We start from the raw sequence: 26,317 nt of genomic DNA, 5'->3' as shown, positions 1-26,317 counted from the left end.
TTCCCTCTCTCTCCTTCTCCTCTTCCCTCTCTGTCTCTCTCTACTTCCCCCTCTCAGGTTTGACGGTGTCGGGGCCCGAAGTGAGCCGCTCTAACGGCCGCCAGCCCGCGGGGTTTCCCTGCCTACTCCCCGCTCTAACGGCCGCCAGCCCGCGGGGTTTCCCTGCCTACTCCCCGCGGGCCGCCTCGCGCCGCTGGCACTGACCGCGCATGTGCCGCCCGCCCGCGAGAGCCCGCTCTGGCTTTTTTTTTTAAACGGCAACCACGCATGCGCACGGCCGTTGCGCAGCCGCCTTGACGCCGGCACGCATGCGCACGGCCCCCGTGACGCCAGCACACAGCCTCGTGAGATCGCGGGGGGTGCGAGCCTCGGGAAATCGGGATTAGACTGGACAGGGATGGATGGGCGGCGCAGACACGATGGGCCTCTTTCTGTGCTGTAAAACTCTGTGACTCTATATAAAAGAGTTTAGCTTCGACGAACTATAAATAAATTGTTTATTTACCAGAGCAAGATAACACAGCAGGTAAGGTAGCAGGTAAGATGGCTGACTGCAAGAGCACCATATTGTAAATCACAGGATAATTTCAGCAGGTAAGGTAACAGGTAAGGTGGCTGACTGCAGGAACTCCATGTTGTAGGTCTTACGGTAAGTAAGATAGCAGGTAAGATGGCTGACTGCAGGAGCACCATGTTGTAGACCTTGTCCCAGCGGGGAATCCACAAGGACTGCGTTCCCAGTCCCGTGGGGAGCCTCATGACCTCTTCACACTCGGCTCTATATTCCCGACGTCACGTGACCGCATCATGACGTCAGCACGTTTGCGTGCACTTAGGCGGTCACGTGACCTGCGCCGTTGTCGGTAAATCTCCGCGGTACTGAGGCTGGCCTTTAAGGCCGAGGTTACTAGGCCGGGCTGTGCCAGTACTTGCCGCGGGAGCGGAGAATCACTTCGCTCCCGCTTGCCGGCTGATGCAGCCGAAGTCGCGATAGGCAGGGCTATGCCGGCGGCCGTCTTGGAAGCCCGAATCGGGCCGGCGGCCAGTGCGCATGCGTCGTGTGACGTCGGCGCATTAGGTCGGCGGCCGACGCGCATGTGACGCGTGACATCAGCGCGTTAGGTCGCCTCTTAAAGGGGCAACGGCCCAACAGGTAAGTTAAAAGAGGCAACAGCGTTAACTGGTAAGTTATACAATAAGTAAATTAAGTACATACAGTTAGGTAAGTTATACATACATAAATAAGTTAAGTTAAAGGGAATTATGTATATATCTCAATATGATTTATTCACATACATTCCAGGGCTTTCAATACTGAGTGGTAGGTCTACCTCCAGCAGGCACAGCTGCAGGAAAGGTCACTCTCCTCACACATAACCTTGCTTAGTCTGTGAGACAATATTCCCTTTTTGCCTGCTCTGGGTAGTGTTGACCAGAATCGACATCGCAGCTTAACCGGTTTGTATGGGTTCCGTTTCATCAGAATGAAGTGTAAAATTCACAGAAGTGTTCATAGCATAAAACACTATGGCCTAGAAATTCAGTGCCCTTAGCGCCGATTTTGCGGCGCTAGAGGGCCTAGCGCTGCAATTGGCGCCGGCGCCTAAATTGCCTGGGGCCCTTCCGCCGCGGTAGACCGGTAGCGCTGCGCCGGCACCGATGACGTCATCGGTGTGCGCAGCGTCCCGGTTGCCGTGGTGACGGGCCCCAGCGCCGAAATTGACTTGCGGCCGCCTCGCCCGTGGCAGCCGCAAGCAACGTTCTGGCAGAGGTGCCTTGCACAAGTTTGCGCCGGCGCATTAAAGGCCCCGCGGCGGCCGGCCGCTTTCCCGCCGCCCGCCTGGCCGCAGCTCCCTCCCCGGACTTCCCGCCCCCCCCGGAACAGAAGCAAGCCCGGCACTTGTCCGAGGTGCCGGGCTCATTTTTAATAAGATTATCTCGGGCCGCGGCCGGGTGTAGGCAGCTCCTCCTTAAGGGAAGGAGGAGGCCTGCACTTCCCGAACCTGCCGCACCGCAGCGGGCGCCGCAGCGCCGGAATAGCGCCGAAATTCAGCGCATAGCGCCAGTTTTCAGGCGCTAACAGCTTTCAGCAGCGCCGGCAGCCGTTTGGGCGCAGAACCAGTGAATTTTGGGCCCGACCAGCGCGACTTAGCTCCAGCACTAACTTCCGGCGCTAAAGCAATGGCAGCGCCAAAACTCAATTTCTAGGCCATTGGCATTGTCCGGGATCACCAACTCTGAAAGGCAGAGGAAACATACATTATTATTTACACATTTTTTTTTTTTTTTTTTTTTTTTTTTTTTTTTTTTTTGAGTGTTGATTGGATTAAGATACAACGGTGAACTAGATACAGAATTATGAATGGCTGGGAGTAATCGGACTGTAATTTGTTGCAAGGGTTCAGAAGGTATTACAAACCACAAAAGAAAAGCTCGAAGGTTTACACCATCCTTGGATAGATTCAATAACCAAAACAATTATTTTTTTAATCCAGTCTCAGGAGTTGGGTTTTGGTGGCAAGACCGGAATTTATTACCCCTCCCTAGTTGCCCCGGAGAAGATCGGTGGTGGCCACCACCTTTGTCATGGTTTTTGACACAACAGAGTGGCTTGCGAGGCAACCTCAGAGGGCAGTTGAGGGCAGTTAAGAGTCAACCACATTTTATGTGGGACTTCATAGAGGATTTGAGTACAGGAGCAAGGATGTCTTGCTGCAGTTGTACAGGGCCTTGGTGAGGCCACACCTTGAGTATTGTGTGCAGTTTGGGTCGCCTTATCTGAGGAAGGATGTTCTTGCCATGGAGGGAGGGCAACTAAGATTCACCAGACTGATACCTGGGATGGCAGGAATGATGTATGGAGAGAGATTGGGTCGATCAGGCTTATATTCGTTAGAGTTTAGAAGAAAGAGGGGATCTCATTGAAACTTATAAAATTCTTACAGGACTAGACAGATTGGATGCAGGAAGGATGTTCCCGATGGCAGGGGAGTCCAGAACCAGGGGTCAAAGTCTAAGGATAAGGGGTAAGCCATTTATGACTGAGATGAGGAAGAATTTCTTCACCCAGAGAGTGGTGAACCTGTGGAATTCTCTACCACAGAAAGCAGTTGAGGCCAATTCATTAAATATATTCAAGAAGGAGTTAGATAGATTTCTTAAGGCTAAAGGGATCAAGGGATATGGGGAGAAAGCAGAGACAGGGTATTGAATTTGGATGATCAACCATGATCTCATTAAATGGTGGAGCAGGCTCGAGGGGCCGAATGGCCTTCGCCCGCTCCTATCTTCTATGTTTCTATGAGTCACTTATGGGTTAGACGGGTAAGGACGTCAGGTTTCCTTTCTAAAGAACATTAGTGAACCCAGTGGGTTTTTACAACGATCCAACAGCTTCACAGTCACTTTTACGGATACCAGTATCAAGACTAAAAGATGCTATTGCATTATCACTGTAAAACATCGACAACCATCGCCATCCCTTCATCACTGTTAGGTAGGGAATTTCAGGATTCAGACCCAACACCATCGGGGGAAGCACCATCACCACAAGAACAGCAGCGGCTCAAGGAGAGGGCCCTCCACCACCTCAGGGCAATGAGGGATGCACAATAAATGTTGGCTTGGTCAGTGACGCCGACATCCAGAGAATTAATTTTTTTTAAATGCTGACTGGAATAGAATTCTACAGGCATTGGGAGTGAGGCAATCTGCTCAGTGGAGTCTGGACAGTGAGTTTTGGCTGGATTTTCAACCATGAGGGAATCACAGCCATGAAGTCTGATCCCATCTTCAAGTATGCCCTGGCATCCACTTTTCACTAGAAAAAGGTGGTAGGAGAGGGGGTCACTGATCAGCAAATCAGGAATCAGGAGCAGGAACCCCATCCAATTTTTGTGCTTCATAGCCCAGGAGCAGTGGGGACAACTGAAGAGAAAAAAATGGTTCTTGACTTAGTAAAAGAAAGTGGTTAATGCATTTTTTTTTAAATAAACAATTTAAAATTAGAATGAAGAAACCAGAATAATGCTGGTAAATTCTGAATTATTCAAATAGTTTAATCTTCAACCAACTCCAGGTGTGCACTCTTCACGCAATATAGCTTTTTGGGGAATTAGCGGATGTGAGCCTCTAAATTGTAGGAGGGTTTTTTCTTTCATTCTGTGCATACAATAGCTGCTTATAGAGAAACGTCAATCTAAATTAGTCCAGGTTGGATCCAGCCAATCCTGCTGAATGCAGTTGGATAAGTTCAACTCTAAGAAATTGGATTTTCCCAGCTTTTGGAGGAATCAGAAGAAAATATAAATCTTCTGGCAGAAATAGATGTATCTTTTGGGATAGATTTACCAAAATGTGAGACAATTTTCACCCCTCACCTCTATCTTCTGAGATGACCTGTATGAGCTGATAATCCTCTGGATGTTCAGTTTCCAGGTTGTACTTGGACATGGCTCTCTGGATAACAACAGGTGTCTTATCTTGGTTAGTCAGCTAGAGAAAGAGAAAAATAAACATTATTTTTCATTAATACATTTGATAGCGAGGGAGAGACAGAGACCAGAGTATAAAGTTTTTCCAAAGGGCTTTAAAATGGCAACTTTCACCCAGAAGGCAAACTCTGACATTACATTGAATGTTGTACAAGTTGCATTGGAAAAATACTATCCATTTATAGAACTGGTCTACTGCCCTTCCTCCCAACTTCCCAGGACTGGCATTGCAGAACCTGCCCAAGACGCGGTGAAACCCGCTCACCGTGGGCAGCGAAGGTAGACATTTGAGTGTACAATGGAAACAGAGCCCAGTGTTCTGCCTCAGGCTCCTGGGCAGCTTTACCCACATTCTCAGTTTAAAGCAAATAAATAGCGCAAAAGATTGAATTTAAGCACTCCACTTTTTTGTCTACTTGCTTTTAATATTTATTGTCAATACAGCAAAAGGTTTACAACTGTTTACTCAATCTGACGTTTCCCAACATTAGTTCTTGTTTATATAAATGATTCAGTAAAACTGGTTAAACAAACAAAATGTTCCAGACATTTAGCAATTTTCAGTTCCTGAGTAGAGTGCAAAATCTTAATATTCACCTCACAATTGTGAAATACTCTGGAATTATGTCAGGTAAACAGGATATTGAAATGACAGAATGTACCAATGTTCATTTATTTCTTAAACGCCCCATTATTTTTTTTAAATCTTGTTTTGGGTTTAAATCCAACTAGGTCACTTCAGCAGCTCATTTCTCCCAGCTCAAGAGTTTGAACAATTCAGCAAACGATTGGCCCCATGAGATGAAAAGCTCGGACAGATCTGGTGTTCCTTCTTACACCAGAACTGCCAGTCGAGAGAGACTGCACATGTTTAATTCCCTTTTTAGGCTGCAGCCCGTAGTTACAAATTTACTCTTTCCAGCCACTCTGAAGCAAAGGTCAACACAAAACACAGCCACTTAAAATGCAACCATCAAGTCTCAATGTCCTCTCCAACACAGCAATGAAGCCTTGGCTTCAATTTGTAATTGACTAGATCGATCAATAAATATTCTAAAGAGCAATAGGACAGAGAAAGACAAAGGAAGTGGTGCAGCCAAGGGTTGCATCAATTTGAGGTCTCATCAATTTACAATTATCAACATCTAGATTGATTTGTTTGAGCAAGCTTTTGCACCCTGTATGGCCATATCCAGGCACATTAATAGATCCAAATTAACCTTCCCTCATCCTTGGTCCTCTTCAACTTGCTATTTGCTAACTAGTACAAGGCCACTTATTAAATCATCTGAATATTATGGAGTGTTAGCGTAGAAAATGGCTGATGCTAAAAGAGCTTTTGAAAGCATCTTGCCCAAAGTAAGCTGATTATAAAGGGTCGTGAATCTTTGGAATTCTCTTCCCCAGAGAGCAGTGGAGGCTGGGTCATTGAATATATTTAAGGTGGAGATGGACAGATTTTTGAAAGGTAAGGGAGTCAAAGGTTATGGGGAGAGGGCAGGGAAGTGGAGTTGAGGCCAAGATCAGATCAGCCATGATATTAAATAGCAGAGCAGGCTCGAGGGGCCAAATGACCTACTCCTGCTCCTACATCTTATGTTCTTATGTTAAACTGAACTGACCCAGTTTCTGTGTATTGATGGCAATACCAATTGCTTTACAAATGCGAACACCAATCTACAAAATCTAATGAGGCCAATCCTTTGAACATTCATGAAGCATGCTTTATTGAATGAAGGCAACAGATTCTTTTTTAAACTCTGAAAATGTGCTGTGTAAGACGCAATCCCCATGAGGTGATAAATAATTTTGAAGATATTCTAACCAAACTGAGTCAGGGAGACAGTCATGAACAACAGCAGTGCTGACTGGTTTAAATCTTCTGACAGTTTGCTATCACAGGTGCAATATCAGACATCAAATATGTCTACAACGGACATAATTAATAGGCTGCATATAGTGACACCACAAGTCAGAACGGCACAAAAGGAGGCCATTCGGCCCATCGCATCCGTGCCGGCTCTCTGTAGAGCAATCCAGTCAGTCCCATTCCCCCGCTCTATCCCCGTAGCCCTGCAAGTTTATTTCCCTCAAGTGCCTATCCAGTCTCCCCTTGAAAACAGAGTGTCTCCGCTTCCACCACCTCCGTCGGCAGCGAGTTCCAGGTCATCACCACTTGCTGCGTAAAAAAGTTTTTCCTCACCCCCGCTCCCCGCTGTATTTCTTGCCCAAAACCTTAAATCTGTGTTCCCTAGTCCTTGTGCCATCACCTAGTGGGAACAGCCTTTCCCCACCTAGCCTATCCAAACCCATCATAATCTTGTGCACCTCTAGCAAATCACCCCTCAACCTCCTTTGCTCTAATGAAAACAAATTCAGCTTCTCCAACCCGTCCTTGTAGCTAAGATCCCCCATCCCCGGAACCATTCTGGTAAATCTCCTCTGTTGTGTCTGTGTGTTGATGGAGACACTGAAGACAGGAGTTGGTTTGATAGGTGTTTACTAAACAAAGTCTGGAGGGGAACTAACGGATACAACACAATACTCAGGCTTATATAGCCGAGTGGCCATTACCGGCATTACAGTACACATGGGGCTCTTAAAGGCACATATACTACATCCTCTACACCCTCTCATGGGCCTTCATATCCTTCCTAACGTGTGGTGGCCAGAATTGGACGCAATATTCCAGTTGTGGCCTAACCAGCGCTTTATAAAGGTTCAGCATAACGTCTCTACTTTTGTACGCAATACATCTATTTATGAAGCCCAAGATCCCATATGCTTTGTTAACCACTCTCTCAATATGTCCTGCCACCTTCAGGGACCTATGCACATTAACTCCCAGATCCCTCTGTCCCTGCACACTCTTTACAACTGTGCCATTAAGTGTATATTGCCTCTCCCTGTTCTTTCTGCCAAAATGCATCACCTCACACTTCTCTGTATTAAATTCCATCTGCCACTTGTCTGCTCATTCTGCTAGCCTTTCCACGTCCTGGTGCAGTCGATTGCTTTCATCATCACTGTTTGCCACACCCCCAAGTTTGGTGTCATCAGCAAATTTAGAAATTCTACTCTGTATTCCAATATCCAGGTCATTTATATACATCAAAAAAAGCAGTGGCCCCAGCACTGGCCCCACCCCGCCTGTTACTACCCGCTTACTGTTTACATGCCGGTAGAAGATTTTTGGGTTCCCTGTTATGTTAACCGCCATTCTACTCTCATATTCTCTCTTTGCCAATCTTATTTTCATCTTCACATCCCCTCTCAACTTCTTGTATTTGGTCTGGTTCTCCCTTGAAGAATTCACCTGACATGCATCATACACCCTCTTTTTTTGTTTCATCATCTTCTCTATTTCCCTCGTCATCCAAGGAGCCCTTCTTTTGGTTCCCTTACCCTTCCCTCTTGTTGGAATGTACCTAGCCTGTACTTCGAACATCTCCTTAAAAGGTCACCCATTGTTCCATTACAGTTTTTCCTGTCAGTCTTTAGTTCCATTTTACCCTGGCTAGATCCTATCGCATCCCATTGAAGTTAGCCCTATGTCAGTTTAGAAGTTCCACTCTAGATTGTTCCTTGCTCCTCTCCATTGCTAATCTAAATCTTATGATACGATGAGCACTCGTACCCAAGTGTTCTCCCAAAGACACTTGGTCGACCTGGCCCACCTCATTCCCCAGCACCAGATCCAGCAATGCCTCTTTCCTAGTTGGGCCAAGGAAATTCTCCTGAACACATTTCAGAAATTCCTCCCCCTCCTTTCCCTTTACCCTAGCATTATCTCAATCAATATTTGGGTAATTAAGTCCCCCAATATCACCACTCTATAGCTCTTGCATATCTCTGCCATTTCCCTGCAGATTTGCTCCTCTACCTCCCGCTCACTATTTGGAGGCCTATAGAATACTGCCAATAGCGTGATCATACCCTTTTTGCTCAAGTCTAACCAAATGGATTCTGTCCTTGTCCCCTCAAGAACATCCTCCTTTTCCAACATTACAATGTCTTCCTTAATCAGCACTGCCATCCCACCTCCCTTTTTTCCTTCCCTATCTTTTCTGAACATCTTGTACCCTTGAATATTAAGTGCCCAGTCCGCACCATTTTTAAGCCACGTTTCCGTTATTGCAACATCATATTGCCACATGGCTAATTGTGCTTGCAGCTCACCAACCTTATTCGCCACACTTTGTGTGTTTACGTACATGCATTCTAAATCCATTTTTGAATATTTTGTAGTCTTTCTTAGTCTGCTCCTATCTAATATGGTACTACTTCCACCTCTAGTACTACTTTCTTCTCTAGTACTATCCAACACACTCACTCTTTTATGCACCTTATTCCTCTTTTCTACTCCTATATGCTGGTGCCCATCCCCCTGCCAAGCTAGTTTAAACCCTCCCCAACAGTACTAACAGTCCTAGCCAGAATGGAGATGACAGGGTAATTCCCCAGTCAATCACGCTTGGACACTGCACTTTTGTAAGTGACTGGACTGCTTTTATGCACATAATTTGTATTATGACACTATCCTCCACTTAATGCATTTTGCTGGAGAAATAATCAATTTGGTTGCTGAGGGAAGTAAGAATGCAACAGCGGAGGCACTGGCCACACACAACCTTCCAATCCTCTTGGATATGGGAGAGGTGCCAGAGGACTGGAGGGTTGAAAATGTTACACCCCTGTTCAAAAAAGCAGAGTAGTATAAACCCGGCAAGTACAGGTCAGTCAGCCTAATGTCTGCGGTGTAGAAACTTTGAAAGACAATAATCAGAGACAAAATTGTCACTTGGAAACATATGGGTTAATAAATGACAACCAGCATGGGTTTGTTAAAAACATATCGGCCCGTCATTTTTGATGGGAGGCTTCCTGCGTGCGGATGCCTCCTATCGGAAAAAAAATCTACGCACTTACCTGAGGGCTCCCGAGGACCAGACACTTCCTCTCCTGGGCTTCTCCACAGTCGAAATGCACAGGGCCCAGGTATCCCAGGCATTCTTGACAGATCGGAAATGCCGGTTTTCAGCGCATGTGCTTCGCATGCCTGATACCGGCATTTCCGATGTCCCTACGGGTGAGTACACAGCGCGTACACCCCCATCATCAGAAAATACGGGCCATCATGTTTGACTAAACTGATTGATTTCTTCGATTAAGTACTGGAGAGGTTGAAGATAGCGCGGTTGATGTTGTATATACGGACTTTCAAAAAGACATTTGATAAAGTATCACATAATAGATTAGCAGAAAAATTGAATCCCATGGGATTGAAGGGGCAGTGACAGCATGGATACCAAATTTGTTAAGAGACAGAAAGCAGAGAGTAGTGGTGAACGGTTGTTTTTCCAGATGTGCTCCCCAGGGGTCAGTGTAGGGACCATTGCTCTTTTTGATATATATTAATCACCTGCATTGGATATACTGGAGAAATAATCCTGCTTTTATCAGGAGACTCTGCTATAGCTTTGGTCAGTTCAGTTTGCTGTAGTTCACAGATACTCGGTTTGCTGTAAAATATATTGTTTGCTGCAAGTCCCGTCCCATCTCCAACTCATTGACTGACACAGTGGTGTCAATTTGTGATCATTAAACTGTGGCTGATGCACAACAGCCTGAATGATGGCTTGACCTGGTTGATGTGCCTCAACGAATCCGAGACTCAACGTTAACGGAGCAAAGCAAGGCTTTTATTAACTCAGAAAGTAATACACAGTGGAGAAGTGTCTCTCATCCAGAGATCTGCTGTACTGCCTGTGAGACACGCTGGGGCCTGCTTAAGTAGGGGCCAGGTATGGGCGGAGCCCTACACACAATACAATACAAGTAAGGAAATGAAACTGAAACTAAACTCCCCTGCTTGTCACAGGCACAATCAAACACAGAGAATACAGAGTGCCTGATGAATGGCATATTTCATCACACTGGTAAAGCTAAAATTTAGGTAACAAATATTTCTTTTATTTGCCAGAACTCATCCAGAGGTTGTTTTAAGTTATAACACTCAAGTATGAGAAGCAGATTTCCACACATCACAGTGTTACTTGGAAACCACAATCAGACAGGTTTTTACAGGAGTCCTGACGAAGGGTTTCGACCTGAAACGTTGACTCTTTCTCTCTCCACAGATGTTGCCTGGCCTGCTGAGTTTTTCCAGCATTTTCTGTTGTTATTTAGGTTTTTACTATTCTTCCCCAACCTAAAATACACGAGAGGATCACCAAGTTATACGGCCAGCGTGTTAACCATATGGTCAATAATGGTTAGGTTTGATGCGGTTTTCTTGAACCAGTCATCAAGTGATCATTTTATTTTGGGATGCGTCTTTCTCAACACCCCCCATTTTTCATTTGCTTTCTTGCATCCTTTTAAACTCCACGTGATCCAAGGAAGAAAAACTGTTCAAGGTCGCTGCTAATACTACTCAAATTAGCTACCAGGAGGTGCCGGAAGTGCCTGTGGTTATTCGCTTGCTAATTGATGGACCCAGCCTCCAATCTGTACCTCCTTGCTGCATTTTTGTAATCAGGAATTTAGTATGTTGTGGGGGTGGGAGGGAGAGACCACAAATGAATTGATATCAGCCCATTCCCTGGATAAGGGCATTAGAGTGCCACACCTTACTGTGTTCTGTACATTTAATGAATAAGATCAGAAAAAGTTATTAGGCCCCAAAATTCACACACAGTTCTACAGCATTCTGAACGAAAGTTGAAATGACAGCCAAAACACTCAGGAGACAGAAAAGACATCTGCAGCGTAGACTATGTGGAAAATAGACATCATGAAGTAGCACTGATAGCAGCTACACAGCCATCTTGAATATGACCAGATAGCGACAAATGGCTCAGATGTCTTTTTTTTTAATGCAAGAGGAACATTTGCCTTTTACAGCTACATCTATACTGAGAAAGCAAATGAGTATTATTATACAGCATGAATGTGAACAATGGAAACAATCCATGCACTTACCAAAATGCTTTTGTATAGATCTCCATTGTCATCCTCTAGTCTGACCCAGATGATACAGGTGTCTTCATTCTGCTGGTTGTACACAGGAAGTGCTAATGGTGAATTGCAGGAAGTCACTGAGATAGAGCGCTTGTGGAGCTTAGGATTGTGGGAGAATGATGGCGATGAAGACACAGTACTGGTCAAGGATGAGACTTCCGAGGAGGCGGTGTCCACAGAGTGTACGGACGAACTCGATGATAAAGATTCGGATGACTGCAGAATAATTTATTTTTTATTTTTTAAATGTGTCAATGATTACATGTCAGAATCATTCCTTCCTCCCAGTTACATCCATTGCACCATGCAACTCACTCCACCCCCCTCCCCAAACAATGGAGCCATTGTGGACACAACAACTTGGCCTCCAGGAGGTGAAGTGGTGGATGATACCATGGCAGCAAAACTGTGAAATTTTTCCCTCCATTCTTCTCCCTCCCTCTCCCCACCCAAAATTATCACCGATGAATGATGCCACCATCTAATGTCCACCAGTTGTTAAGCCAATACTGACAGTACATCACTTATTATGTTGGATTGTTAGTTCACAGCGTGCACAAGTTGAACGCGGCCAATACACTTGAACATTTGAGCTAATGTTTTAACAACATTTGTCAAATAATCCCTTTGGTATTTTAGTTGAACTGGTCTCGGTACTTGAACACTCATACCTACATGGAGATGTTTCTCCTGGCTGCCTCACAGGGTCACCCACTGAAACCTTGGAGCATCTGCCTATACTGGCTGAAATTAAAATACACCCTGTGCTAGTGGAGTGCTTGAATAAGCCATGTGGAGAGCGCATGCAAAAAAGAGAGCACGGGGGAGGGGGGCGAGAGCGCGCGGAGGGGGGGGAGGGGGAGCGAGGGGGGGGAGAGCGAGTGTGGGGAGGGAGAGCGAGCGGGGGGGAGGGGGAGAGCGAGCAGGGGGGAGGGGGAGAGCGAGCGGGGGGGGGGGGGGAGAGCGAGCAGGCGGGGGAGGGGGAGAGCGAGCGGGCGGGCGAGAGCGAGCGGGCGGGCGAGGGGGAGAGCGAGCGGGGGGAGAGCGAGCGGGGGGGGAGAGAGAGACTGGGGGGAGGGGGAGAGACAGAGAGCTGGGGGGAGGAGGAGAGGGAGGAAGGAAGGAGAGAGAGAGAGAGAGAGAGAAATAAGGAAATTAGGAACTAAAATCACCCCAGGTCACTAATGCAGCTCTTAGCAGAAAACATAAAATTCTTACAGGGCTTGACAGGGTAGATGCAGGGAGGGTGTTTCCCCTGGCTGGGGAGTTTAGAACCAGGGGTCATTCTCAGAATAAGGGTTCGGCCATTTAGGACTGAGATGAGGAGAAATGTCTTCACTCAGAAGGTTGTGAACCTTTAGAATTCTCTATCCCAGTGGGCTGTGGAGGCTCAGTCAGTCATTGAGTATATTCAAGGCAGAAATCGATAGATTTTGGATGTTAAGGGAACCAAGGAATATGGGGATAGTGCAGGAAGGTGGAGTTGAGGTAGAAGATCAGCCATGATCTCATTGAATGGCGGAGCAGGCTCGAAGGGCCTACTCCAGCTCCTATCTCTTATGTTCTTCAGCAATGAAGAGACAGTAAAGGCACAGAAGAGGGGAAAAGTAAGGACCAAAAAAACAGGAGAATCCATAAATAGGGTGGGGATTTTAAAACAGAAAAACGCCCTAAACACAAGAAAAAATTTAGTAATGGCTAACTGAACTGTTGAGAATAAACTGCTGAAGTTTCCAGGGAGCGGGTCATAAGCACTTTCTACTAAAACCAATGATATCAGGTCACCGATAACCTCCCAGGAAACGACGTCCTTCTGCAGAGTACGTGCTGAGCAACTAAAGGTCAAGTAGAAAACAACAAAGCATGCAGTCAAGAGGGAACCTGGTGTCTGTACAGGGAGGTGCTTTACTTTGTTGCGATTTGCAGAGCAGTTTGCTAGATTTTGACCCAAAGCACGGTTTTTGTGGACTAAGCACTTTTATCTGCTACAGTCACAGCCCGTGTGTTAAATTTACTGTAAACCATGTGAAGTCAGCTTGCACTTCATGCAGTCCTTAAAGAAGATTTTAAAAACATTAAACTTAAGATTAAGGACCTTGGTTATTCGTGTGATAATCAAATGTTTAACACACAAAGCTTCCTTTGTACATTTTGCCTACGTATTAAAATTGTACAAAATAGCTACACAAAAATAAACTAAGCTTGTATTTCATAAACAGTCAGTTTTCACTCTCTGGAACTAATGGTATTTTTTCTAGAATCTGATGGTGGCCTACAGCCTTTGTAAACACCTCGTATCCTTTTGACTGCAACAATACAGAAGAAGAATGTATCTGGATAGAACGAGTTGATCCCGAACCTCCCAGGTCAATACGCTTTACACAGTGAATCCCCTCTAAGTCACCTTCTTCGACGGTTCCTCTGGAGTGTCTGTGGGCGTTGTGCAGGCCTCTTCGATTCCAACAACTCTGGAATCGGACGATGAAACGCTGACCGAGTCCATGCTCTCGCCGGAACTCCCGCTCGGAGGGGATTTGGGCTGGTCACAACTCTTTGTTGGAGTGTTGTTCGTGATGACTTCTGGCCCTAGCGGAAGCTAGATAAGAGGGAGAAGGGAACAGAGGGTTATGCCGATAGAGTTAGATGAGGAAGGATGGGAAGAGTCTTAAGTGGAGCATAAATGTCGGCATGGGCTGGTTGGGCTGAATGGCCTGTTTCTGTCCTGTAAATTCTCTGTAAAATGGAGCACTTGCCACCTGCCCCTTAATACATCACCAGTACATTAAGTAATGGTGTCTTGCTGCATTGGCATGGCAGGCTCAGACAGACTAACTGAAGATACCAACAGGAGCAAGAGCAGAAAAGGCAAAGCGTTAATACGACTAATCTCAATCTTTTAGCTGGCCAAGGCAACGAGGTGTCCAAAGGATTGCAGCTACTAAATCACAAGCAGGACTGCCCATCATGTCGAGTCCCGTTCTCAAGGCAGAGCAGCAGTCTGCACGCCACATTGGAAAATTCCACATTTTCTTCCTTTAGGCAGGTTGAATTAAGCAGGTCAAATTAAGCCAAGAGACGAGTGTCCGATCACGCATTTATTCAATGCATTATTCCGGCCTTTCAAGTAAATTGAAAGCTGTTGCCATAGTGATGCATCCTTAAAAATTGAAAAAGGATTGCATTTTATGTTTCACCCACCTACAAAATAAAAGTACATACCCAGATAGTAACCACATTAATAGATTTTATTGGGAGACAATTTTTTTTTTTTTTTTCGATAAAATGTCATGCCAGTTAAAGATCAGCCCAAAAGGAGATAAGGAGTGTGTCCGGGGAAGGAGGGGGAAAAGGACAAGCAATCAGTTTTTCCAATTAGGGTACCACTAGTCTACCATGAAGGAAAGAGTCAAGTCTTAAGAAATACAGCTCCACATCCTGTTTTCTTCCTCCTCCTCCACCCCCCTTCCCATCCAACGCATTCAAAATTGGATGGTTCACATTTGACTACCAGCTGATAACATATATAAAACCTTTAGATCGTGTTAGTTCACCGGTTGGATGCCCAAGCCACAGTTTCTGCAGCTGTTACAGGGGGAAAGAGAGCAGCTTGCACACGACGAGGTCAACAACAACAATTTTAAAAACATCAAATAACGTCAAATGTCACGTAGCATAGTGCATCAGCAGTGTGGTTCAGTTGGTAGTCTCTGATTCAGAAGGCCATGGGTTTAAGCCCCACTCCAGAGATTGAGCACAAAATCTAGGTCAACACTTTGGCGTAGTACTGAGGGAGTGCTGCACCGCCAGAGGTGCTGTCTTTCGCATGCGATGTTCACTGAGGCTCCCACCTTCTCTCAGGTGGACATAAAAGATCCCATGGTACTATTTTGAAGTGGAGCAGGGAATTGCTATCCAGTGTCCTGGCCAACACTTATCCCTCAACTATCACAAAAAAATGATCTGGTCATTATCTTAGTGCTGTTTGTAGGAGCTTGCTGTGTGCAAACTGGCTGCCGCATTTCCTACATTACAACAGTGACGACACTTCAAAAAGTACTTCATTGGCTGTAAAATGCTTTGGGGCATCCCGAGGTCGTGAACGGCACTATATAAATGCAAGTTCTTTCTTTCTATCTGTACTGACTGCATCAGATGCACCAACTGGAAGAGAAAACCAAAGCTGGTTACCTAAGGCACTGGACAGTTAGTGCCTCCGCCACAAAACAATGAGAATAACATGACACATCGGAGGAAATCGGAGAATTTTAATACGGCAAACACATTTGCATCACAAAATGTGCGTAATTTTTTTTCATACTGGTAGTATTCAGTCTCGAGACAAAGCTTCCATCATTTTTACCAAAGGCTAGCTATGAAAACAGCACTACATTAGAGGTTTAAAGATGGAATGTTTCACACCAACTTAGTATGTGAGAGTTAAGAACCTTTGAATAATGTACATGCACTAGATCTGCTCGGAGATTTGTAAGGGTACAGCACCAAACTGTTGAACAGTTAACACCAATGAAAATAAAAGCATGAATGTGACTAGGCTTCAGGTGCACAACACCCATTGGGGGAAAAATTCAGTTGGTTGCACCTCCCGTTAGCACCTTAAGAGGGTGCTAACAGGACACAAACCAACTAGCGCCCAGGCCCTGCACTGCTCACGCCTCCCACAAAATTCAGCGGGAGGTTAGTGGTGGCGCTAACCGGTAGCGCCCTGCAGCACTGCACTACTGGCGATGATGTCATTGGCGTGCACAGCGCCCCGCTCATGCCCTGGCCACGATCCTCGGGAGCGCCCCTTGACTTACCGCCGGACGCTATGTCTGACGGGGTGGGGGGGGAGATGTACCTGCAGCCGGGGAGGCGCAATTTAAAGGCGAGGTGCGGGGCGACCATTTTTGTTGCTGGCCGCCTGCCAGCACTCCTGTCCCAGACCTCCTGAAATGCCCCCCCCCCCCCCCGCAGAGTGCTGGCTGCGCTCCAAGAGCCCCGCACTTCTCGAGTGCCGGGCTCTTTTGCCTGCACTCCCGATCCCCGGAGGCCCAGCTGGGCCCCAGGTCGCGCTGCACAAGGCCCCTCCCCTTTAAAAAGGGGAGGAAGGCCTGCAATACCGCAGCGCGTGGCGCTGCAGCACATAATGCCACAATATTGACTCACAGCGCCCCAAGAGGGATGCGGGGTGCCTCCAGTAGCGCCCCGCTTCCCTCTTGGGGCGCAACCACTCAATTTCTGGCGCGGGGATGCTAATTTTTCCGGGGCGCTAAGCGCCCCAATTGAGGCGCTACTCAATTTTTAGCCCATTGTGTTTTTAGACGTAAAAAAAAATTCTGATCGAGCTTAATTTTTCCACTTCTACAGATTCTGTCCGGAAAAGTACATACAATATACATGAAGTACTGAACCATATCCGCTGCAGTGGGAGGAGGAGATCTGCATCATCTCGGCTTCCAGAAAAGGGCTCAACACTACCTGGTACTTGATGTTCCAGGTGAAGTTCACACGTTACATATGCAGATGGACGGACGGCAGTCATATGGGGCAAAAAATACTCAATTGGACAATTTTGATTAGGTAATACAAAGATATACCCACCTTGCAATTTTATATATTTATTTATTTGCTTAGCATTCATTCAAATTGATGGACATCAGCCAGGTAATGAAACATTTTTCTCTTGTATAACCTTCAGCATTAAGCACCCCAAGGTAAAGTAGAATCTGGGACACAGTAGAGGCCCGTCTATTCTGTCTCAGCAATGCACCCAAGCTCCAGCCTTATTCTACTAGTGGGAATTTTTGCTAGTTCCTACACTGGCCATTTTAATGGCTACTCCAAGATTCCTACATTTTTGCTCAACAGCCAGCAGAGGAGAATTTTAACCGATCAACCAGAATTGTATTCAAACACAGTTGACTGGATGAAGGGACCCCACTGCAGCATCCGTGTCCTTCGCACTTTGCTGTTTATACATGCTGTGCTTGCCAGTGTACAGCTTCTGAACAAATAGTTCCCATAACATACAGGAATGATCTAGATAAGAACATAAGAAATAGGAGCAGGAGTAGGCCAATCGGCCCCTCGAGCCTGCTCCGCCATTCAATAAGATCATGGCTGATCTGACCCTAACCGCCAATCTCTATCACAGAACTATCTCCTGAAACTAACAGAATTAGACACACGAAATAGGAGCAGGATCAGGCTACACGGCCCCTGGGCCCGCTCCGCTACCCACAGGGCCATGACCGATCCGAACCTAGACTCATGACCAAATTCCTGCCCGCTCCCCGTAACCCTTAATTCCCTTTACTTCTAGGAAACTGTCTATTTCTGTTTTAAATTTATGTAATGATGTAGCTTCTACAGCTTTTTGGGGCAGCATATTCCATGGACCTACCACCCTCTGAGTGAAGTAGTTCCTCCTCATCTCAGTTTTGAAAGAGCAGCCCCTTATTCTAAGACTATGCACCCTAGTTCTAGTTTCACCCATCATCGGGAACATCCTCCCCGCATCCACCCGATCCAACCCCTTCACAATCTTATATGTTTCAATAAGATCGCCTCTCATTCTTCTGAACTCCAATGAGTAGAGTCCCAATCTACTCAACCTCTCCTCATATGTCCATCCCCTCATCCCCGGGATTAACCGAGTGAACCTTCTTTGTACTGACTCGAGAGCAAGTATGTCTTTTCTTAAGTATGGGCACCAAAACTGTATGCAGTATTCCAGGTGCGGTCTCACCAATACCTTGTACAACTGAAGCAATACCTCCCTATTTTTATATTCTATCCCCCTAGCAATGAAAGCCAACATTCCATTGGCCTTCTTAATCACTTGCTGCACCCGCATACTAACCTTTTGAGTTTCGTGCACCAGGACCCCCAGATCCCTTTGTACTTCAGTACTTTCCAGTTTCTTGCCATTAAGATAATAACTTGCTCTACGATTTTTCCTGCCAAAGTGCATAACCTCACACTTTCCAGTATTGTATTCCATCTGCCAAATCTCTGCCCACTTACTTAGCCTGTCTATGTCCTCTTGCAGGTTTTTTATGTCCTCCTCACTCACTACTTTCCCTCCCATCTTAGTATCATCTGCAAACTTTGATATGTTACACTCGGTCCCCTCCTCCAAATCGTTAATATAGATTGTAAAGAGTTGGGGACCCAACACTGACCCCTGCGGAACACCACTAGTTACTGATTGCCAGTCTGAGAATGAACCATTTATCCCAACTCTCTGCCTTCTGTTAGATAGCCAATCCTCTATCCATGTCAGAATATTACCCCCAATCCCGTGATTTTTTATCTTAAGCAATAATCTTTTGTGTGGCACCTTGTCAAATGCCTTTTGGAAGTCTAAATACACTACGTCCACTGGTTCCCCTTTATCCACCCTATATGTTACTTCCTCAAAGAACTCCAGCAAATTTGTCAAACATGACTTCCCCTTCATAAAACCATGCTGACTTTGTCCTATTAAATTATGATTATCCAAATGTCCTGTTACTGCCTCCTTAATAATGGACTCCAAAATTTTACCTACCACAGATGTTAGGCTAACCGGTCTATAGTTTCCAGCCTTCTGTCTACTGCCCTTTTTAAATAAGGGTGTTGCATTAGCAGTTTTCCAGTCTGCCGGGACCTTTGCCGAGTCCTCCAGCCCTACAACCCTCCAAGAAGTCTGCATTCCTTGAACTCTGTCCTCTTGCACATCTACCAGTCCCTTTGACCCACCATTGGCAGTTGTGCCTTCAGCTATCCAGGCCTGAAACACAAATTCCCTCCCTAATCCTCTTCTCTTTTAAGATCCTCCCATAAGACCTCTTTGACCAGGCTTTCAGTCACCATTCCCAATATCTCCATCTCTGGCTCAGTGTCAATTGATTTCTGAAGCACCTTGGGACATTTCCCTATGTTAAAGGCGTTATATAAAAATGAAAGTTGTAGGTGGTATTATTATAGCCATCATGGAAACCCTTCATTGTGTACACAGGTTTACATAATTTTTATTCTAATTTACAATTGATATTGTAGGCATAGTAGGCAGAAAGCCCAAGGAGACTTAAATGTATGACTCATTTTAACACCAACTGATTTTCTTCTGTAAGCAGTAGATAAGTGGGGTTAAAAAAGTGTATTTGAATATGGCACTCCAGCACACTGCCATTCAGATCACAAGATGAAAGATTACACCCTGACCACTAGAAGGACTCAAGGTTTCTGCTCACTGATGATCAAAAATTCTCCCAGTACAAACAGTACACTGGGTGGATGTTTCTGGGCTTGTTTGCTTAAAGCATGGCCCAGACTTCCTAGTGTTAGCGTTCTCCACTCAGTGTTCTCAGTACAATGTGGAAAGGTAATGCGGTGCAGTATTGAATGCTCTTCAATCATAAGAGTTTGTATTATCAGGGTAGTTATGATAAACTATTCCAGATCAGTGTATATCTGATCTTGACTTGTAACAGATTCCTGACACAGGAACATTTAAGTAGATACTCAATCTAAATAAACATTCCTGATTTCATTCCCTCTATTGCTACGTATTGTGAGTGTAACCAGTCCAACAAGTGTTGGTAATCAATCCGTAAATATTTTGCATTAAGTTTTTTTTTATTAAAGTTTAGCAAATCAGATATGATCAATTGGTTGAGACCCAAACATTTCAAATGTAGAATCAAAGTTTATAGCACAGAAGGTGACATCCATTTGGCCCATCATGCTTGTGCTGGCTCTGTTGGAATGATCCAGCACTAATCGCAGTGCTTTGCTTTCCCTGTGTCTTCCGCTGCTTCAAAGCTTTATTTATTTTTCCCCTTAAAAGATGCAGTGATCACTACCTCTACTCCCTGTGACAAGACACACTATATTCCAACAACTCTGTGCAAAAAAGTTTTATCTAACCTCTCTTCAATCTCACTGCTGGATTTAAATGTGTGACCTCTCGTTGCCCATTCGCCACTGTAGTTATTTCTCTATCATAAAGTGAAAAAAAATCCTCAATTTATATTTTCCTGCTATTTCCTAGGTTTCAGTACAGTCCAATGACTGAACACCCAATTCAACCAATGATACTTCAATTATGGGATTTGAATCCAAACTAGAACCAAACAAGAGCTCAACAAGCCAAGGCCTGTTTTGAAGCAACTGATGCAGGAGCTTCCCGTATCCAGCCTATTGTAGTTGTTTTAAAACCAAGACAACTTTGTTCCCACCGCAATCACAAAGTAAATGCAAAAATCACGTTCGGGCCCTACCTCACACTAGGTGACAAATCAGTTTCCAGGAAAACAAAACTAGCAAAATTGAGACAACAGGCCACAAATAACAACAACGTTTTTAAAAATATGATTCACCTGGCTGTAAAACTGTACCTTGCAGACAGTGGTTAATCAACTTGGTAACTTCTGGGACCAGATTAGTGAATCACTGCTTCAATACAGATAAATCTACTTCAGGAAAATCACCTCGACAGCCTTCAGAAACATGTTGAGGAAAATGCCCATTTAAATGACTGACCACTGAAAATCAATTCAGCATTATTCCTTTCAATTCCTTCCTCCCCTCCTATCCCCCCACCCCCTGTCTCTGCACCTGCTTAATATCTATTACATCTCCAGCTTTTTCCAGTTCTGATGAAGGGTCCCAGACCTGAAATGTTAACTCTGTTTCTCTCTCTGTAAAGTCTGTGGGTTGTGCAGTTAATAAATACACAGACTTCAGAAGTAACAAATAAACAGGTCTTTACTATTCGAAGGTCCGGGCGAATCTGCCCCAGCAATCCTGCCACAACACTTATATACTGGTGTGGTCACTATCGGTATTACAGTATACAGAAGCCAAACAAATAGTGCCACACCGAAAGTAGTCCTCTTAAAGGTGAACGGTTACATTCAATAGTTCCCTTAAAGGTAGACGGGTACATACACTACACTCTCCACGGATGCTGCCTGGCCTGCTGAGTATTTCCAGCATATTCTGTTGTTATTTCAGATTTCCAGCATCCGCAGTATTTTGCTATTATACAGGTAGACTATCCTTTATCCGAAAACCTCGGGACCAGCCATGTTTCGGTTTTCGGAAAATTTCGGATTTCGGAAGGTATTTTATAAGACTGGGAAATTTGTCGGGGGTGGGTCGGCGGGGGGTCGGGGGTGGGGGTCGTCGGTGGGGGTGTCGGCGGGAGTCAGGGTCGGCGGGGGTGTCGGCGGGAGTCGGGGTCCGCGGGGGGTCGGCGGCGGGGGTCAGAGTCGTGCGCCACTCTGGTCATGTCGTGCGCACGACTTACGCTGAACGAAAAAACCTTCGGTTTTTAGAGGGTTTTGGTTTTCGGAAGTTCGGATAAAAGGTAGTCTACCTGTATCAGCATTATTCCTATTGTACTCTAGCAGTTTTTGCATGTCCCAGAAACAGTAAATTCTGCAGCATCTGTGAACCATTTTCTGCTTAAAAGTACATCGAACTGTGCCCTGGAAACCATTGCTCTTTTCTCACATTACACCCAGAACATGGTTTGTATTGTATTATCTTAGCTCCAAGTAAACTACCAGTAACTGCAGTCAGAAAACTTATGGTTGCAGTATTTAGATCCTTAGGGAGGGGTAGGAAAAACCATTTAGAAACCATTCTAAACCATGATTACAGGATGTTGATATGGATTCTGTGGAGATCAACATCAGACAGTGATTAAGCATTACGATAAAACAAAAAGAACTTAACATTTATATCGCGCCTTTCACCAGTGCATGAGGTCCCAAAGCGCTTTACAGCCAATTAAGTACTTTTGAAATGCTGTTGTAATGTAGGCAACGCAACAGCCAATTTGCACACAGCAAGCTCCCACAAACAGCAATAAGTTAATGACCAGATAATTTGAGTGATGTTGATTGAAGAATAAATATTGACCAGAACACAAAATACTGCCATGGGATTTTTTATGTGCTCCTGAGGGGGCAGACGGGTCCCATTGGTTTAACGCTTCTTCCAAAAGACAGTGCAGCACTCCCTCAGTACTGCACGGAAATGTTATCCAATTCAGTTGTTCCCTGAAAGAATACATGTGCAATGCCTAAAAGCGTTGAGAGTTTGGACATTACTTTTGGGCGAAAAAAATAATTTTGCTTCATTTTCAATTATTTTGAATTCCAAGACGACAGTGGATTGCTCTGGAAATGAAAAAAAATGCCCATTCTTGATGCGACACAATTTCAAGCCAAATTACAAGGCTTGAAATGGAAAATACACGGGAGTTAATTTAAAAAATTGAAATAATCTGACAGAGCAATTGCGTCCATTTTGACAGAAACAGCACTGAAAACTTCAATTAAATGGAGGAACAATTCCCGATTTCTACTTAATTCTGTTCATCACATTTTAGAAAACTGAGAGGGAAGAAAACAAACTAACTTAAAAATCAATGTAATAGCAAATCAAATGACTTGAATGCTCAATGTAAAGGAGTATTGGGTTTAGAATGCCCATCTATTTTGCAGGCTGATCACATCTGCTAACTAAAAGATCAGTGGGTCTAAAATATAAAAACTTTGGCATCAATCACTGACAATATGTTTGACAACTGAAAAGGTGCCAAGTACTGTTGCACAACACTCCCTTTCAAAATACCGATATTTGGGTGTTAGACGGAATGAGCCCAGCTCTGCAAAACTACTTGCACAATTTTTTTGTCACACTGTGTTCTAATTTAATTCTTAAAAATAACCTCACCTGCCAATAAATGCAATCCCAACAGAAGATCATGCTGTATTATAGGAGGGCCCAGGAGCATGAAGAGAAAAACACAAATGTTTGTAGTAATGCTTCAACACCAAGTGAAGCTTTCAGAGCTGCACTTCGAAGCCAAATTATAATAGCTTGGGCAAACTTTTTTTTTTATATAATCGGTTTGTTCAGGGGTGTGATATTTAACAAACTGAAGGCAGCATTGTTCTCATTCAACTGACACTTCAGCATGGGTTTGGTTGAGAAATTAAGCAGGACAATACGTTCAAATTTGCTTCAGGGTGAGAGACTGTGGAGCAGCTCTGACCTGATTTGTGTGAAAATATCAACAGGCAATTGCAACTGCATAATTGCTGTTATTGGCTTGGTGAAAAATTAGAAAATGCTTTTGCACTACAATAGCAGAGTCCTATTCATCAACAATTGGGTAATAATGGGAGATTACCCATTACCAATGATAACATTGAAAAAAAAAAGATACAAATGGGGTGTAGAGCGAACAGCAACTGATTACTAGCTCATTTACACACAAGGAATGGTGTCTACATTTCCAGAGTAAAATACGTTAATATACAAGTTAAAGCTTTAAATCCAACTGACCAAGTCTCAGACCACATGTGCAGGACCGCAAGCAGCTGGTTTAAGCCAAAGGGTGGGTGTCTTTTTGCATTGACACAATTCCTTTGCTAGATATTTCAAGCAATTTGTGTTTCCAATTCTATTCTGACTGCACTGGATATCGGGCACCTGGAACAGATTATTTCACTTCGAGAACAAATTCTGTAATCAGCACTGTTGGAATTGTTTGATGATTGGTAACATACCAGACAATGCTCCAGTTATGTGCAGATTGTACAACCAAAACAGAAAAGTAGTTCGGCAACTAGTTCTATCCATTGCTTACGTCCCACCCAAAACCAGAATCCAAACTCAAAATTGTGGATGTTTATTTTTCAAATCAAGCATTTCAAAGTCCTTGGTCTCAAGATGAACTTCCAAGTTAAGACAGTACCTATAACCTTACCATATTATTGTGCATAGGGCTACATTGCACAATGTTACAGCAACAAATAAACCATATTGATATATTGGCAGCATTAAAAAAAAAGGCTGCAGATGGATAAATTACATACTTTTTAAACGGAGGGGAAATAGCCACTTGCTTTACACTGGTTGGTTTTCCCTTCTTCAAACTGAGTCATTGAAGCGAGCTGCAGTATCTCACTAACACAACATAGGCTGGCTAACAGCACAGGTACAGGGAATTATTCAATCTCCTATCGACTTTGGTGGCACTATGGTAAACATTTCCACTCTTCATATAAACATGTTATTTCAACAGCAGTAAAGAATGCAAAATATTTGATACTCAATAAAACCTTCAGCACATACAAAACATAAGGAAAAGACAGTGAGGCCAATAGATTGACATTCTGTTCCATAAGTATTTACATCAACATCTACCAATGTCGTAAGATAGTCTATATATGCAAAGAAATCACATTTCACTCCTTTGATCATTTCCCATTTAAGACAACTTGCACAGCCTTCTGGAGCCCAACCATATGATCTACCACACAGTACAGCATCACTGAATCTTTAACTGCATTGGCAATGTTAAAAAAAAACTGCAGTGGGTGGATAATTCATGAAGTCATATTTAACAAATAAATTAAAACAGCTTAACTACTCACTGCCAGGTGCTACTTTCAGACTAAAGGGCCCCTGGCACTCAAAAGGACCAATGCTTAAACTTTAAATGCGAGTTTACAGCAAGGAAACAAAAAAAAATATATATATATATATATATAAAAAACACAAAGCACAACTATGCAGATCCTGTCTGCTCTCTCCCAGTTTGGAGGTTAAGAGCCTGATGCTCGACTTATATTTTCCAGATGTTAGCTTCTTGGCAAGAAGAACTGCTCTCAACAAAAATAAAGTATCTGCATGAATTACCCATCATGGCTCCACAGGGAACAGTGTACTGTACTCAGCAATTCCTGTCCAGCTTCGCGGGCCAGGTCCAAGGGAAAACAACGGAGAACGTTGCTTCATCTCCATTCAGATGTTGAACCACGAGTCAGTCAAACAAAAGAATGGGACACAAGCCATCTTTCAGGGATTATCTATGATCAATGTGATGCTTATATTTACTCAAGGCTCCAACTGAAACAAGACACTATAGCATCAGCAAGAATTCCACACATCAAGCCCTTTCCCTGGTTTTAATTACTGCAGACCTTACTACATTACAACTTGGATATCTTTGCCAACCAACTACCTTTGAACCACGAAGGACATGTTTTCAGAAAGATAATTTGAGCTTTTTTGTTTGGTCAGTCATTCTTCTGCTCCTACAAAAAAATGATATGAACTTTGCTCCTGTATTAGCTTTCTATCCTACGTCCATTTTAGTCTTGTACAGCTGACACCAATGCTAAACGCACACTTGTTACTGGTCACCAAGTGAGATTCACCACACTGAGATGAGAACTGACAACACTCAGCTGGCACACAGCTGATGAATGTGAACTGGCAGCTGCCAAGGAACGTGCTCCAGCGTGTAAAACAGGTGTTGTAACGGTTCTACTATCAAGACATCTTCATTACAGCTCAATGAGCTTAGATTACATTTTTTTTACAATACTCTCCTGGGAAAATATAACATTTCAACACTGAGGAGGTGGAAAGTAGGCCAAGGTTTCTCAACCAACTTTCTTGGACTGCCACCTGTCCAAAATGTCTTCAAGTCCACGTTAATGTGAGGACCCATTCAAGACATCCCACATTTCAGAAAGCATAACCACAGTAGAGTGGAGCATCGAGGACCACTGATGCTGCCTTTCCAGCAAACGATTCAAAGCCAATCCCTAGGGTTTGGTTGAATTATCCACTCTGGTTACATTGAATTTGGCTGGTTCCTAAACTGCGTGAAGCAGGTAGCCAGCACCAACTGTAGTGTTTATACATGGGATTGACTCAAAAACAGCCGTTATAGTACAGTCACTATGAAAAATAAACATTACATTAGTATCAACATCTGAAGAGTA

The 26,317-nt window shown here is 44.3% G+C and overlaps 2 protein-coding genes across 4 annotated transcripts in view; both read right to left on the bottom strand.

Annotated features, from left to right (window-relative positions):
- Positions 1-480: 480 nt before the first annotated feature.
- LOC147121850 (ral guanine nucleotide dissociation stimulator-like 1) lies at positions 481-14,353 on the bottom strand. Its single transcript, XM_085982355.1, has 4 exons — positions 13,921-14,353; positions 11,478-11,732; positions 4,380-4,494; positions 481-2,237 (listed from the first exon to the last, which is right to left on the bottom strand). The coding sequence occupies exons 1-4, from the start codon at positions 14,017-14,019 to the stop codon at positions 2,161-2,163; spliced, it is 546 nt and encodes a 181-aa protein (XP_085838481.1). The 5' UTR covers positions 14,020-14,353; the 3' UTR covers positions 481-2,160.
- A 5,779-nt stretch (positions 14,354-20,132) lies between these two features.
- LOC147121849 (ral guanine nucleotide dissociation stimulator-like 1) overlaps positions 20,133-26,317 on the bottom strand; it is an 81,800-nt gene continuing 75,615 nt past the window's right edge. For 2 of the 3 annotated variants that reach the window (XM_085982351.1, XM_085982352.1), the window contains exon 11: positions 20,134-20,324. In XM_085982351.1, the coding sequence (XP_085838477.1) occupies positions 20,319-20,324 (6 nt within the window). In that variant the 3' untranslated portion in view covers positions 20,134-20,318. Of the gene's footprint in view, positions 20,325-26,317 lie in introns of all 3 variants that reach the window. The other variant, XM_085982354.1, reaches the window with a different exon arrangement.

The sequence above is a fragment of the Somniosus microcephalus genome, chromosome 3 (assembly GCF_052327205.1).
Source record: "Somniosus microcephalus isolate GS21.2 chromosome 3, FLI_Smic_1.0, whole genome shotgun sequence".
NCBI classification, from domain to species: domain Eukaryota; kingdom Metazoa; phylum Chordata; class Chondrichthyes; order Squaliformes; family Somniosidae; genus Somniosus; species Somniosus microcephalus.
Note: the sequence above shows the minus strand (reverse complement) of the source record. Positions and strands in the feature narration are given on the sequence as shown.

Excerpts from the sequence above, each read along its gene's own strand:
- LOC147121850 (XM_085982355.1), bottom strand. The coding sequence starts at position 14,019 with ATGGACTCGGTCAGCGTTTCATCGTCCGATTCCAGAGTTGTTGGAATC. Across the intron at positions 11,733-13,920 it reads CAGAGGAACCGTCGAAGAAG|TCATCCGAATCTTTATCATC; the intron begins GTGACTTAGAGG and ends ATTATTCTGCAG. Across the intron at positions 2,238-4,379 it reads GGTCATCTCAGAAGATAGAG|AGTTGGTGATCCCGGACAAT; the intron begins GTGAGGGGTGAA and ends TCTGCCTTTCAG.